At 36.4% G+C, this 16,704-nt stretch overlaps 1 protein-coding gene across 1 annotated transcript; it reads right to left on the bottom strand.

Moving 5' to 3' along the window:
• Positions 1-3,506: 3,506 nt before the first annotated feature.
• Positions 3,507-5,755, bottom strand: LOC106101011 (proline-rich 33 kDa extensin-related protein-like). Its single transcript, XM_013280081.1, has 3 exons — positions 5,688-5,755; positions 4,715-4,960; positions 3,507-3,923 (listed from the first exon to the last, which is right to left on the bottom strand). The coding sequence occupies exons 1-3, from the start codon at positions 5,697-5,699 to the stop codon at positions 3,741-3,743; spliced, it is 441 nt and encodes a 146-aa protein (XP_013135535.1). The 5' UTR covers positions 5,700-5,755; the 3' UTR covers positions 3,507-3,740.
• Between the last annotated feature and the right edge of the window lie 10,949 nt (positions 5,756-16,704).

Here is a 16,704-nt window from a genome sequence, read left to right as displayed (position 1 = left end):
TTAATTGATGACGTATTGTTGTACGTTCGCAGCACTAGTGACTGGTCCATCAATGATTGATTTCGATGAATTGTAATGAATTCGTTATTCCAATTGCAATAAAGATGATTTTTGTGTAACAAGATGTTTCTCATTAACAAGAAGTTTGTTGATCCGAGTTGTGATTGTAAGATGCGTTATCGAAGGTTTGGAAATATTCGGCTTTGGTTGTGTTTGACGTATGTGTTTAGACCAAGAGTATGATAACGGGCGGGTCGGCTTCTTGTTAGTACAAGCTAAATTTGGCTCTCACTTCAAATGAAACCAATTTTGTGATAAAATACACACGATAACTTTACTAAACATATAATGTTCTGTATTATTTCTGTAAAATTTAGGAGCTTCTGATCTTATGAGCAGGTAATATCTGTTCGCGAAACTGTTCGCCTACTTATTGACGGCAACTTAAACCGAGTATTTGTGTAAATTGGGCCGTTGAATGAATGGATTTAACGCTATTATTATACATTATCAATGACGTAATAACGGAGAGAAGGTAACTTATTATTTGATATTCTGACGTTTACTTTACGCGATGTTTGTTGATAAAGAGCGCGAAATTATCCAGATATTGCGCGCGAATTTCCGTTTAAACAAAGCGTGTTTCATACCTGACAAATATAATGTTAGCGATTAGGTTATGTTCGGTCATTTAGAGCTGTATTACTTCGTGTTAAGGACTGTAAATGAGGCATAATGTGAATGTAATTATTTGTGTTTTAGGTTACCTATGGCCTGTTTGTTTAGCGGGATGTTTGTTGCGAGACTGTGTAAACGTTTTATGTTTGCAATGTTTAAATTTAGGATCCCTTCTAGATTCATTGGTAACTGTGATCTTTCGACGTTTGCGAAATGTTAGGATAACGAATGGAGTGTTATTTATAATTGTTATTACAATGCAGTGGTCAAAAATTTAGACCTTAAAGTCTATAGTAACGATCTAATATTCTTTTATGGCTAATAGAAAGAATTGAATAAATCAGAATAAGTTGTAGTTTATGTTTCGTGTGTTTGAATCGTTTAAAAAACTAATTATCAAATGAAAAGTAATCTGGATATTCATTATGTTGGATATCGAATACTAATTCAAATAAATGTGAGATCGTCGCGGGTCAATTGCATTATTTATAAACGGCCGGTTAAAAAATTATAATGACCCAAAACCTCCGTGAACTACGGGTTATCCTTCGTGTTTTTTTTTTTGTAAAAAAACCATAAGAGACCTCTGCATTAATCCGTCGGTATAAAGGCCTGCCGTCGGAGCGCGGCGGGTCGCAGCGGGGGGCTGGCAGGTGCGTGTGCGTCTCGGTGTTGCCGCGTACAAAAAATTTGTAAGACGAATGTCAAAATTTTCATTGGTATTTGTGTGCCGTAGAAAAATGATTGATAACAAGTGTAAAAACCTGGTTACTATAAAGTACTTGTATAACAATGTTCAAGATAGTTTTTAATTAAATGCTGAATTCCGTAGAACAGTTGCTCTTTGCAAGAGTAAAGGAGTAAAATTAGGCCTCGGCACCACACTCATCAGATGAAACGCGGAATCTTCACTTCACGTCTGTCTGCTGCGTGGTATTACCGTGCGAGCCGACCCATTCGTGCATAGATGTTAAAGCGGGCTCTACCACTGTTAAAAATATATTACAACCAACTACACATGTTCTTTCCACATCGCAAATAGAGCAACTGATATACACTGGAGATGTTCAGATAGATTTTACGAGGAGCAATTAAAACTTAACGATACCATTTATTGTTATGATAATGAGGTACCTTGACAATGATTTACCCCGATTGCTGGATGTCGTGGGACAAATATCATAGTTATTTACGACTGGTTAAGTTTTATTTGCGGACAAGGTTTATTATTTTTGATTTTAATCTCTTTAACAAAGGTAATTAAATATGTTTAATATATAAAAAAAATCAATGTTGAATAAAAATAGATATAAAAAGTCTTGTAATGTAGGTTTCTCTTACTAAATCTACCCTTAAAAATCTTACTTACGAACATATTGAATTAATTAATAAAATGTGCAAAACTATTTACGATATTCGCGTTTATATTTTGTGTTGTAAAGGTAAAGAGGCATTGAAATAAGATGACATATCAAAAGGCAGTAAAACCCGAGCCGCGCCGGCGCCGCGGGGACTCTCATCTCCTACGTTAACAATATCCCCATGATTGCTTGTCTGTATGTCTCTAACTCTTATTTTATACTAAAAGTATATGGCTAAAAGCGTATCGTAATTGTAGGGCTCTTAATTCTAGAAAGAATTGTTAAAAAAAAAACATATGATTGCTGATATCATACATAACAAAGTGTGTATTTACGTTTTGTTATATAGTATAGATTAAGTAAATACAGGCGGGGAAGGTTAGTGTTCGAATGCAATCTCACAGACGCCCCCCTCTGAGTCCAATGAGATACATACCGCATCAATAAAATCATAATGCACTATAATTATTTGACATTGTTCCTAAATCAAATTTAAACTTTTACAGCTGGAAATAAGAGCTACTTTTCTTTGATTAATTTTTATATGGTTATTTCTGTGTGCAATAAAATGGAGGTAAACATATCCAGCAAATGTTTTCGCTCCTCGCAGACTTAGTTAACGAGAAATATTATTACTTAAGTATAAAATATTAACAGCATCCTTGATGAAAAGATAAACAGGTAAATTAATTGTGGAAGAATGGTGACTTTCCTTGTACATTGTATGCTTGGTTATTTGTTAAAGAAATGCGACATTGCATTTTACAGGTTTATTTTGATAAGGCGGATTATTTATGCACCGAAATAACAAATGGCTATCAAAAAAAGAATTATGCATTTAATCTATTACAAGCGTTCTTTTTTTAAACTTCTTAAAACAAAATTATTCTATGACAACGTAACTTTTGGCGGGAAATTAAATGTCATTTTATTACGTTGGTTCACCTGCTCCTATGAAATTCCAAAACAATAATGATTCTATCGCTATATTTTATCCATTACTGGGTGTATTGAAAACGGTTCGGATATGAGAATATGAAGCGGCAATGAATACGGTGCATTTGTATTGTAACCAGTTGTTATGTCATCGACCGGAGCCTTGACCGCGGCAGTGAAAGTATCCAATAAAGCCGATAATCAACGTTTTATAATTTATAGTAGCATAGTAAAATATAAACAAAACATCTCTATGAGTCATTACAACAGTTATGTAGTCTAATTAATGCAGTGTGAAGTAATGAATTGTTTATTCAGTTTTAACCTCATTCTTGTATTTGTGTAGTATTATTTTATGTAATTTTCTTCGAAACTAGAACAATTCCAAGTATGATATGTATATGCGACATTAAGTACTTTTTATGTCTGTTTTTCGTTATAACCCAGAAAAAAGTTAAAAGTTTTTTTTTCATTCTCTTATGTAACAGTTTCCAGGATCATCTACAGAGTACAGATAATAAAACAAATGGATAATTCTTAAAATACTGTATTGGCTTAAAAATAATAACAATTACACATTAGTCAACAACAATGCAACAAACAACAAGCAACAAACAACAAAACATATTGGTATAACACACAATAAATATCACAATAGCAGACAGGTCGATGGAAACATTTCCAAACGAATTATATTACACATTTTATATACAAGATGGCGCTGGACGCCGCTGGGCGGGGGCCTACAGGGTAAGCTATGGTCGCCTAGTGCTTGCCGCCCTTGTGGTGGTAGATGTGCTTGTAGACGGGCACGTGCACCGGGTACGGCTTGGGAATGGGCACCTCCACTTTCTTCTCCACCTCAACGGGGTAGGGCTTCTCCACCTCGTAAGGCACGGGCTTCTCCACGGTGTACGGCACCGGCTTCTCTACCACCTGGGGCACTACCTGCAACATAAAAATAAATAAATAAATAAAAAGGTCTTCAGTTAATTTCCACAAGATTGTATATTAATGTAGAAATGTTCATTGAATTTTTATTAATAATGTTTTGAAGATATTGCTATAAAAACGATAACGATTTCGAGAACGTAAATAAAATTGCAATAAATTATGTCTAAAATGTCGACATTAAAATTAGAGCAATTTCATGTGATAATAAAAATGTCTCAAATAAAAATATTCCCAAACAAGTCCCAATATTTGTTTGTCAATTCAGTTTATGACTGATGTACATGCGCAGGCGCGGAGCGGGCGCTAGCTCACTGTCAGATTCATTCTTGTCTATCAGACGGTGGAGTAGCGCCGCGCCGCACCGCTCTTACTTTCATTACGTTCTCGTTACATAATTACAACCGGCGCATTGACATGAATGCAACATTTATGTCACTGATTACGGGGCAATCTCCGCAAAAAGTAACAAAAACAACACAATGGCTGTGACATAATCTGTGCTCCCAGTCGGAGATTTGTTATAAATGGAAATGGAAAATTTTCGAGTTTCACTATAATGGATGTCTTGGAATCAGTGAAGGAAAATTTTGTAGTTTTTTGTGTAAACGTTGCTTCAATCATATTTATGATTTTTTGTAACGTTTGTAATTTAAAAATTTTTTTCTTAATGTTGGTAAGACATTATTTTATGTATATTTTTTGTTTTAGAATTTTGTTAATTATTCTTATTCATTTTTATTTTTATTTTGGTACCAGGATACCATAATATTTGTGATGTAACATACCTTGTATACGGGGACATGTATCGGTTGCTCGACAGTCACGTGCACGGGGTAGGGTTGAGGGATGGGGATCTTGACGTACTGCGGTACGGACACTGCCACGGGATGAGGGATCGGTACTCCTATCTTCTTCACCACTGTTACATGGTACGGCTTCGTGTGCTCCGTGTGCGAGTGACCCTCTGGCTCCCATTCGTCTGAGGGCCGCGCGCTCGCGACTGCGGCGATTATAAGGATGGTTGCTGCTCTCTGTAATATTGCGGGAAACGGAACGTGAAATATCATATCTCTCAAGTAGACAATACACTCTGATAACTTTACATTAAAGAGTTAGCTAAAACATCTGAACATTTTTAAAAATCGGAATGAAAACAGAATATGCAAAAAAACATCACGTAAAACGGAACGTTGACGCATGTTGTCACAGACACATTGGCTCTGAACTTGACACGGTGACCTGTAGTGCAATGTCTTTAGATATTAAAAATGTATCAACAGTAAATTAACATATGCGAAAACAAATCTTGACTGTAGTAAACTACGGGAAATGCAGAAAAAGTAAACATGTTTATCTACTCTTGAATATGACAGGAAATATTTCCCGTTCCTTTCACTGGGTGTGATCGGATATTACGTAACAGTTCATTAACGCGATCGTTATTATTTGTACTCGTACATTTACTTAACTTTAAAAACCAATACTCGTTAAGATCATAACCAGATAAATCATAACAAAATAGTACACTATTTTTACTATAAAACTAATCTTTTCACACTTTCGGGAGACAAATCTTCTAGAACAAAGACTATGTAAGTTTACCCTATGACCAAAGAAACAAAATCAAAAATGGAACTACAATTTTTTTGAAATCAGAACGCGGAACTGAAATCTGATTCAAAAAGCGAATGTGGTGTGACCCAACTTCCGTTCCGTTACGTGAATGGGTGTTTGTAGGAAATTATAGTAAAAACTTACGAATGCGATCATGTTGGCAGGTTTAGATGGTGTTGTTGACTTGTTGGTAACGACTGATGGCCTGTTTGGCCCTCACTTGCGTTTTATACTGGGTGAAATGAGCTCCGTGCCTTTCAATTCAGTGATAGGTCCTCCCTACTATGACGCTACATCTATCGACATCTCATAGCAATTGTAAATAAATACTGTTTTACATTGCGTGTTTTGATCCGAGTCAAAGTACTGGTGTCTTCGTTGAACCAGTAATGCATTGGTAGAAAGAGAATGTGTTGCTTGATGTTTATTTTTTCGCACACCCGTGTATGAGGCATGGTAGATTTTTTCGATTTTTGGTTCTATATGTTTAGGTTTTGTTTTATTAACGCACCTAGTTTAATGTAGGAAATAGAAAGTCCAATAGTTTTGAGTTGTGTTTGGCTTGTTTAAGTCCAGTATATTTTTACAATAGATTTTTATTAATTAGATGTCCCATCTCTGCGAATGTTTTGACGAAAACGACTGTCAATGTTATGTTAAGATCTATGAAATGATAAAGTATTTTTAAATTTCTTTGAAATTGAAATAAAAATTGATATTTTTGTTTATAAAGTAGATTTGGCCCGCGACTCTTTCCGCGTGTATTTAAAAAAAACAAAACAAAAGTAATCAGCCTATGTATTCTTCCAGGGTATTCTCTATGTTTATGCCAGATTTCGAGACCCGTTCAGTATTTACAAACTCTAACAAACATCCTTCTAAACATTCGCATTTATTATAACTATTAGTAGGATTATAACAAGACAGGAGAGGTGATGAATGGGGAAGCGAATTTTTTATTCATACGTCCCTTCTAGTCTGCAGTTGCCAGCCAAGTACAAAACACGTCTAGATTCCGATGTCGGTGTAGCAATTAATTGCCGGTTAAGTAACCGTCCAATAATTATATCCGGCTCTGTATTTTGCCAATATGTTGTTTAAAAACATACAGACGAATTGAGTACCTCCTTCTTTTGGGAAGTCGGTCAAAAAATATATTATGAAATGGTTATTGGTAACTAAACTTCACCTGAGACTTTCGCGCTACATTTAAAAAAAACTTAGTAAATAGCTTATGTGTTCTTCCAGACTTCTGCATCTGCGAAAGTATGATAACCAAATTACTTTGAAGTATGATTCTACCTCCAATAGCTATGTGTTACGTCATTGGATAGGTATTTTGAAACTGAAGAAAGGTTTCATACCTTCATCCACGTTTGACCTGAATTTTGCATCATTTTATTGAGATCTGATGAACGTTATTGAAGATAACAATAACATCCATCCATACATCCAAGCTATTGCATTTGTAATATTAGTATGATAGTAAGATTAGTTACTGCGTTCCCATTGCATGAGAGACATATTTACAAAAACCTTTGAAACGTATAGATAACAACATGTTTCGTAAAATATTATCCGCAGTGAAAACGCACGATCTGTATTTTCGTAGTGGCGTGTTAGGTTTTTTATTATCCACGATATTATTATGTCACAACAGAAGAGACATATCATGTGACAGCGGCATTACGAGCCTGGCTGCACATTAGCGGAGAGCGGGATCACTTCCGCAGAGGAAGGTAATTATGATTCGCTTAGATCGCCATCACTACGCCGCGCCCGCGGGGCACCGGCAGCGGCACTCCGGACGGCACTCACTTTCACTGCGCGAGCGCACAACTCGCGCGACGTTCGCCGGGGAAACACAGTGCATTACCTCTTTATTGACTTGAAATATGATTGTATAAATCTATTTAATAAATTAAACAAGTACACATGTATTACATACTAGGTGTTGCTCGCGACTTCGCCCGCGTGAAATAAAAAAAATATAGCCTATGTTACTATCAAATAAATTACCTTTCTAACGGTGATAGATTTTTTTTAAATCGACCAAGAAGTCTTTGAGTTTTTTCAATCCATGTAAAAATACAAATCTTTCTTTTTTATAATATGAATATAGATAAATTAAGTTATCGTTATCGATATTAGTTATGTAAATGGAATAACGTAATGTTTCAAGAGATAAAGTTATTTATGTAAATGTTTCGTTAATGCGAACTCAATACAACTTGCAATAACACGGTTGCCAACAGTATACGCCTACAATAACTTTGCTACATAATAAAATTGCATTCGCGCGAAATTGCTATTCCATTTTAAGTTCCTGTCATGGGTGTCGCGACACCTATGTTACGAATAGTCAACACAACTCGCAATTACTAAACGTAGGTTTATACTTGGGCCACTAAACTAAATTGTTCCTACAACAAACTTAGTAGTGTTAACTTAACACTCATTCTAATTAATATTAAAGTAATTCATTAATTCAACCGGGATGCGTCGGTCGATAGTCTAGCAGATGTTTGCTTAACAGAGGTGTAACATATGTATCAGAAACATTATGTTTATGTAAATCTAATTAAATAAGTATCCAGATGTACCATATTAATATTATAAAGAGGAATATTTGTATGTGTTGATTTTTGTATGTATTTAAATAACTCAAAAACTACTGGGCTGATATCGAAAATTTTTACACCATTAAAAAGCTACGTTATCGCTGAGTAACATAGGTTATAACTATTTCAGATTTTTAATTTCACGAAGGAAGTCGCGATCAACTGGTTTATTATATTAGGACTGTTTAACAATGGATTTAATTAGAGAATGTCTAATTCAGCAGACTTGTGGTAGACTGTTTAGGTGGTTTAAATTAAAAAAAAAAAGTTTTGAAAAGAGTGAAATAATCACAGTTTCTAGTGGCCAATAAATTAAAGATGACAGTTTCAATACAATATTTTAATTATTGACTTGCAAAAAAAAACCTCGAGAACTTTGTCAAAATTGCGGACCACACAGGGTCGTTGCACCGCACGCGGTGCCTGCGCACTTCAGACTGCGAAGTGTCACAACACGACCACGATCGGTTGATTTATTGCTGACCCCACGCCGGAGGTCGCCGTTGCTGCGTCGGGCTGATAGACTGCAGTCTCATTCAACCTTCCTTTATAATAGTTTCACACGAAGGCACAGTAGTACATTCCAGTACTGCTATTTAAACGCATACGAGATAGTACAGTTTTGACAATACCTAAGTGTGAAACTACTGAACGTGTGCAAATGTTCCACCCTTTGTTATGTCGTAAGAAGTTTCTATGTGCAAATCTTAGCAGAACTTCTGTTTGTTTAGTTTTTTGTGGGTATTGTTGTGTTCGTGTTGAGAGATGTTTATACTAAGTTATTTGTGTTCAGACAATTTACTTAGATATCTTTGTGATGTCTTTCAGTTTGCTCACCTATTTAGTGTTTAATTTTCCATTGTTTGCGAGGGAAATATTTGAAAGTGCGTGCGCGGTGAAGGAACTTTGAATTTGTTCTATTACCGCATAATGTAATTATTCTGCTGCGGTAAGTTTGTTTCCTTTAGGACCCGTATAAATTGATTTATAGAAAAACAATCAATAAATACGAAAAACTTTCATCTCCTTGCTATATATTGCTATTATAACATAACAGGCGCTGATAAGAAGGTTACGTTTTTAGAACGCAAGTAGTGAAAAATACTTTAAGCATATAAAACGCATATCATGTATTTCAACAGTGGAAGATTAGAGTCCGCAGGAGCATATAATTGCGGGAATATCCCCCTCGCTGCAATATCATACAAAAGATACGCTTCAAGTGGCAGTATTTCCACATATCCTGTTCAAATTAGAGTCCCCTTCAGTTTCCCAATATTTTATAAATAATGATGCCAAGGAGTACACGATTTGTCAGAGAATGGGATGTACAGGGAATGGAAAACTCTCTTTTCTGTTCACCTCCCCTGCCCCTTCAAAGGAGGCAACGCAATAGTAATTTATGTATTAAAAATAGACAAAAATGTACCATGAATGTACGTATACCTACCTATTACACAAGTAAGTGTACTAAAACTTCAAATAAAATCTGTCATTTCGTTGTAGTAGGTACAAGATCTCAACTAGGGCCAGGTAGCTATTGTCTGTCATTGTCCTTTACTTACATTTTCCCTGTATGAAAATTCTTTCCTTCATTTCAACCTAATATGAAATCTACATTTATACCTATTATTATTATAAAGTGGAAAGATTTGGGTTTGTGTATGTATTCAATACACTTAAAAACTACTTGGCCGATTTCAAAAATTCTTTCATCGTTAAAAAGGCAATTTATCTGTGAGTAACTTAGGCTTTATTTTTTTTAATCCACGCGGGCGAAGTCGCGAGCAACAACTGGTGTTACATAAATCAGAATTAAGGAAAATTGTATGTTCCATTTCAAAGTAACGACATTTTTTCTTTGGCCGAGTTGTTCATAGATCGGGTTTGCGTAGTGTGCGCCGGTTCGTTTTTCCGACGGCGCGTGTTTTCCTAGGGCTCCGCCCGCGCCGGCCTCGCCGGGCTGCGAGGTGGCAGCGCGGGGCGGCCGCGCGCCAATCCCCGCCGGCGCCATGTTGCCGCCGGGGCGGAGTCCCCGCGCCCGTCCCTCTCCCGCGCCTACGGAAAGCCAGTTTTCCCGCTCGCACTCGGCGCGCGCTCATTGGCGGCCGCGTAATTAAGCGCGGGAATTTGAATTCTATTTTTGAAGTAAATGTTTTTTCAGCGGCGCTACGAGGCCCCGCGAGGCGACACCTGTCGGCGGCCGAGGGCCTTTTTGTATTGCGCCTTCTTCATTCGGTGGGTTTATAAAATGGCGGCTGGACTCCGGCACATAACGTAAATCTGTGGGAGATGTATGGCGGGGAATTAACACGTTTGGTGGTGTCTGATCGATTTATTGGTCGCTGCGAGATGTATGGCGACGTGCGAGACATTTGTTTACGTGTGGGCGGAATGCTAACGGCATGTGGACCGTTTTGTTTGGAAACATTTAATTACTTGTAAGGTCAAGGTTCTGATACATAAAATACCATTCCAGTATCGACAGACATTATTACGTAGTAGGTATACAATAAATGAAAATTACTTATGAATGTCTTGGCAAATTTGAAAATTTCAGATAAACATATGGCCGTTTTCTCGGTTAGAGGTCTTCCTTAATTAGCAACTTAAACGTTTATGAAAACAATAATCTTATTAGGCACCCCTAAATTTAAGGGTTTGTTCGTGAAAATGACCTTTACATAGATAATTTAGCACTGATATACCTCGACAACGAACTGGTTAAGAAGTAGTAACTTTTGCATGCAGTTGTTAAATGAAAATTTTAACTACGAGCACCTACAAATCGTATAAATCCTCATATTTGTAATATAATTTTACAACAACAAAGCATACCGCCAGCAACACGTCTGCGGCTCGTCTAACATACGTTATTTTATAATAACTGTTATTTACAACTGTACACAGCTTATCGTAAACCTAACCAGTTATTTATAACGCGCCTGGCTCCGGTTATTGCCTTTTATTAAATAATAATAATAATTCGTTACATTATTAATACAGTTCAATATTATGTTAATAATTTCATTTATTTGATTTGAGAGGGAAATCATTGATATATATACATTTCGTAAGTAGTTTAATTAAAAAACGCACAATAGCGTAGTCACAGTTATTTTCACTTCCTAATGGTTTTTAAAAAACTAGCTAAAGTGGATAATATTTATACTTTTATAAAGAATGCAAACGAGAAAACAGACCATGGGTGCTGTCCCTCACTCTCGAGAAACGTAAAAAACGTAGAAATTAAGGTGCCTACGACTACGACATATAACTAGACGAATGAAAACGACCTATCAGTTTCTAATTAGAAATTGGATCAATTGTTGATGACCATACTCTTTAGTATAACCCCCTTGGATGTCAAATGACGACGCCCTTGCTACCTAGGTTGTGTTTAGAATACCTAATCAGAGATTTTACATCAGCAACAATCATCGAATTAAGATATACTGGACACTCTATTCTAGCGACTACGTAACCAAGAAACGCAGTTATCAGTCAGATTGGCAAAAAGTATTTTCATACAGGGATAATGAGAAAACTGGCAATTAACAAACGAAAACCAGATGTAAAACACGTACCGGAAGTCATATAGTTATATTGAATTCTCAGAAGTTGCGGAGGCCGGTGCTTCAGTTTGATAGAAAGTCTCCGGTTGCGCACATGCTGTTTAGTAACCACTAAACAGTTTGACTGGAGCGGATTTATGAGCACACACAAACTCACACGAGCCCGAGCGCCGTCGGATCATTACAATGTTTTCATTCGACTAACAAATCGCCAAACACTTCTCTCAACACTCATTCCAGACGAAGCCATCTAACTGTTTACCGCCTTACTATTTTTGAATTCGGAATTATAAAGAATTTTAAACGGTTTTTTCCCCTTTTTCTTGACGTATTATTTATTGATTGACTTAAAATGTTTCGATGTTTTTACAAAACGTATCTACTTAATATAACTAAATGAGAAAGTTTGCATGGATTTTCGTATGAATCTTCGTAAAGGCTTAACGGATTTCAATGAAATTTGCCACAGATTTGACATAGTCTCGAAATACACTGATTTTTTTAACACAGCGCTGACAATGTTGTGGGCAAAAGCCAGTATGCGAATAAGAGCATGAAATTTTAAGTTATCCCTTTTTCTATTCAGCGGGAGTGAATAAATCTGAAAGAAAGACAATGATTACAAAGTAAACTTATAAATTTTAGTTATTTTCAGAATATTTAAGACCATATAAGTGAGATATGCAGTAGAAATAAAATGATATTTGTTGAATAAAGCTTATTGAATTTAGTTTGATTGGCGCGAGTGCGGGGGCGTTGCGAGCGATAATGTGGCGGATACAGGGTGAGTAGGCTGGTGTAATCTGGCATTCATTTTTATACAGGTTGATGCTTTAAGAGACGATTAACATTACAGCTTTCGTCGTTAAGCTACCTCTTCAGGAAACTTCAGAAATACAGCTCCTATTTAAATCTTTTTTATTTATTATCTCTTAAACTATCCTAAGATACATGAAATAAATACAAAGCATAATTAAATGGTTCGAAACTGTTTGTATTATACTTCTGTTAATTCCAATCGATTAGGAATATTTAAAAGATTCAATTTACATATTTAATGTGTAACGTGCGCAAACTTTAATTCTCTCCGAATGACCTAATAGATTGAGTTCCCGCCTCGAGCCTGACGAGGTTATCGAGAGCTTTATGCTAATGGCGCCATTACGAATACTTGACGCTGCGCCAACTCAACATAATTATTTCGTCCGCGATATTAATCTCATTTAAAATTTAATATGAGCCGAGTATCCGAACGCCGGCGATTGCGCGCCAAACTCGACTGTCAACTTGACAAATTGTGGCGCGGAAACTTTTATGGGCGTTGTTTGAACGATTACCTTCGTTCATATCTTCGATTGTAAAAGCTCAATTTGAATGTGCTATTGGCTTTGATTCTCGCTGCAATTTTCGTGCTCGTGGGGTTCACGACACGGCGCTAATTCCAGTTTTGCGTTTGCGTCCGCTGACGTTTGATTGACAGGTGAAAGGGCGCGAATTAGTATCCACCCGAACACAATTTGTGCAGCTTTGTTCATTTTTATTGTAAATGTTAATTAATATCTCATTAGTTTTTAAATATATACCCATCATTTTAAATATATTAAACAATAAAGACAAAGTTATAATTCTTATAAGATTACTACTGCTTTTGATGAGAAAATTACAAGCTTTATACATTTTTTATGCGTTATATAATTATGAAAATATTTTTAACATAGATAAGAGTCTGTGCGTCTGTCGATAGCTAAATTGTGCTATAATAAAATAATAAAAAACGATTACAAAAACAGCACATGCTGTGTTAATGTCCAGTCCGTCTGTTGCGCAAACAGGTTGGGATTTTAGGGCGAAAGTGTTGAATTAAGTTAGGAGTCCATTAGCGCGGTGCTGTGACATATGTCAGTGAGTGGGTTCAGATAAGATAGAGCCGTATGTTGTAAATTTCCGAGCTACCGTTTGGCATCCGCTAACACAACTAGGATGCGGGGATTAGCTAGGGCCAGGGCAAACACGGCGTGTGATGTTAACACTAAAGTGGCCAGATAAAGATGTTGGTACGGGTCCGGGCAGAGACAACATGCGAGATTTGAGATAAGGAGCAGTTTGACTGCGGCACAGGTTGTGAGGAGCGCGGGGCGTGATCGCCGCGGATCGAGACTAGACCGTCTTCTTAGTGCTTTTGGCATTGGGGGAAAATGAGGGTCAAAGGACTCTAATTGAAAAAAGAAAAATCTTTTATAGATGCCATTATATGTGGACTTTCTAGTTTGATGTCTTGTACGTCTTCTTTCACAAATTTATTAGTATAGAAATTGCTAAACTTTGAAATAAAGACACCAGTTGAATTGGTTTGGACAAAAAGATAACGAAACACGCAATTTCTCTGAGAAAAAAACAACAATGGCTGACAACAATGTTAGCTAATTAAGAGAGGCCGGCCGCCGCTGGGCAATATGGCGCCGTAAATTAATACGCAAATTAGTCGGGCAGACGTCGCAGGAGCACCCCCCACCCTCACCCCGCACCCCCAAAGGCATGCGTCTCCTTGCTGCATAACCGATTTTATGCATACTTTTCCCCACAATGTGTTTACAATGTCACTTTGAGGTCGTTCACAAACGTTCTTGGATCATACGTTCTAATCGTTCAGAAACATCACGTTCGAATGTATAGGTTGGGTTATAAGCCATCAAGCCATGATGTCATGTTTACTGTTGGCTACAGGACAATAGTTAATTGAGAGTAAATTACATAAACTCACCATCAATCATTATGAGAATACCAGCTTTCGACCGCAACTCCGTTCTCGCTGAATTAAATAAAACAAATGCATTAGCCTATGTGTTCTTCCAGACTATCCTCTACATCTATGCCAAATTCTATCGAAATCCGTTCAGCAGTTCAGGCTACAAACTCTAACAAACATCCATCTAAACTGTCGCATTTATAATATTAGTATGATTAGTTGTTTTTCAGAGCTAATACAAAACGAAATTCTTGATGATTGCGTTCATATAATGTACATAATGACTCTATATCTTAAATGATACTTAAAAAGTCCATTATTTTTAATTAATATTGACTTTAAGTTTTTAAACAGTACTGTACCGTGGCGCAGTGACGTCTTCATCAACAACAATGCGCTGTTACAGCGCTTATTGCTAATTGTTGGCACACCTAATGATTCCATCGCAGATGAGCTGCGCCGGAGAATTGGGCATAAAGATGGATTTATGCAGCGCGGTACAATACCACGTCGAACACTGACGTATCGCCCACACATCACGTCAAAGAATCCGCAATTACAACGGAATACCGAGAAAGCCTTCTATATACTTTGATTAACGTCTATCTGTTAACTCTTGTGTGTTTAACAAGACATTAAAGAATCACATAGACTAGACATAGAGAACAATATTTTTTCATCGGTAACTTTATTGAAAGGTACCATGTTAGTCAATTTTAGTATACTACCTCATGCATTGTATTGACATGTTATAAAACATTTTTATCATAATTATTTTGACATCTTTTGAGGACCTATCAATAGATAACGTTAGTGGATCATGTGAAAAATGTCTCAAGTGTCAACTATGCTCCCTCTATGTAATGTTTAATCTCTTTGGTTTACAACTAACACGACGAATTAACAAGAGTGCGAAAGGCCGAAGAAACGACTCTTTACTTTTTTTGTCCAAATAATGTAATGTCATTTAAGTTTGCTTGGAAGGAGAAAAATTTTACATGAATCTGACTTTCTGAAGGTAAAGGAAAAAATCGTGATGCAATCTCATTGGCGGAGAAATTCAAAGTGTGTGAAGTAATCCCGTAGTGCACTGGCGTGGTTGACTATGGTCTAGTAACATAGGCATCAAATATCGAAAGGTCTATATACAAGTCGACGAAAACGAAGATAATCGGATATCGAAGTAATTTTCACTGTGTTCTCTATTTTTTCCTAGTACATCTTTTTCGATTTGATTGGACTCTCTAATATGAATTTCAGTTTTTAAAGTCGTCGTCTTGAAAGTTAAAAAATTATAGTTAAACTGTCATTAACTAGTTATGTCAGTAATGACGCAGCTTGACTACCTACTTATGTGTAATAATTATGTTACACAAATTACATTGGATAAAATGAATTCTTGCGTAAAGTGGTGCTTAGGCGAGTTGCGACGGATGTTGTGGCATTATCCAATTAGAATGTACTTTCGTTATCTATCTATCTATCGGACTGATATTATAAAGAGGAAAGTTTTGTATTTTCGTATGTATTGAAATAACTCAAAAACTATTGGGCCAATTTTAAAAATTATTTCACCGTCAGAAAAGTAATATACCTGTGAGTAACATAGGCTATATTTTTAAATTTCACGGAGGCGAAGTCGTGAGCAACAGCTAGTTATTTAAAAAATGTAGCTGTATAATTAGAAGTTGACAACTTTAGCTCCAGTGACATTTAAGTTTTATATAGAAAAAATTTTTTCAATCAATCACATCTGAAACCTATGAGCTTATGTGAAGGTGCGCACACTACTCCATTTTTTAGTTCTCCATCTAAACAGTGGAATTTGCAGAGAAACAATTGACAATCGCACAAACGTGGTGCGATTGTTTAGTCAAAGGTGCCTTTTTTTATAAATGCGACTCTTCTTAGATTTAAACTTTATTACTTAGAAACATTTTTAAGTAAGCTTTCAATTGTTTTCTTTTATTTTTATTGTAGACGTCAGAACTGGCGCTGGCGTGTGTCGGCACCACTTGTATATATAATTAGCTTTTGCCAATAAATTTATTTGTAATTAAGAAATAACTAAGTAGCTTATGTGTTCTTCCAGACTATATTTTACATCTGTGCCAAACATCGAGACCATTTAAGATTGTCTGGAAATACCTTCTAACATTTAACAGTGGTAGAACCCGCTTTAACATCTTGGCAAGAATGGGCAGGCTCGCTCGGTGTAA

The sequence above is a fragment of the Papilio polytes genome, unplaced genomic scaffold (genome assembly GCF_000836215.1).
Source record: "Papilio polytes unplaced genomic scaffold, Ppol_1.0 DF824024.1, whole genome shotgun sequence".
In the NCBI taxonomy this organism is placed as follows: domain Eukaryota; kingdom Metazoa; phylum Arthropoda; class Insecta; order Lepidoptera; family Papilionidae; genus Papilio; species Papilio polytes.
This window is presented reverse-complemented; position numbering and strand designations above follow the sequence as displayed.

What these genes read in the sequence shown, in the direction of transcription:
- LOC106101011 (XM_013280081.1), bottom strand. An exon ending in TACATGTCCCCGTATACAAG is followed by an intron (nt 3,924 to 4,714) that starts GTATGTTACATC and finishes TTTATGTTGCAG; the next exon opens with GTAGTGCCCCAGGTGGTAGA.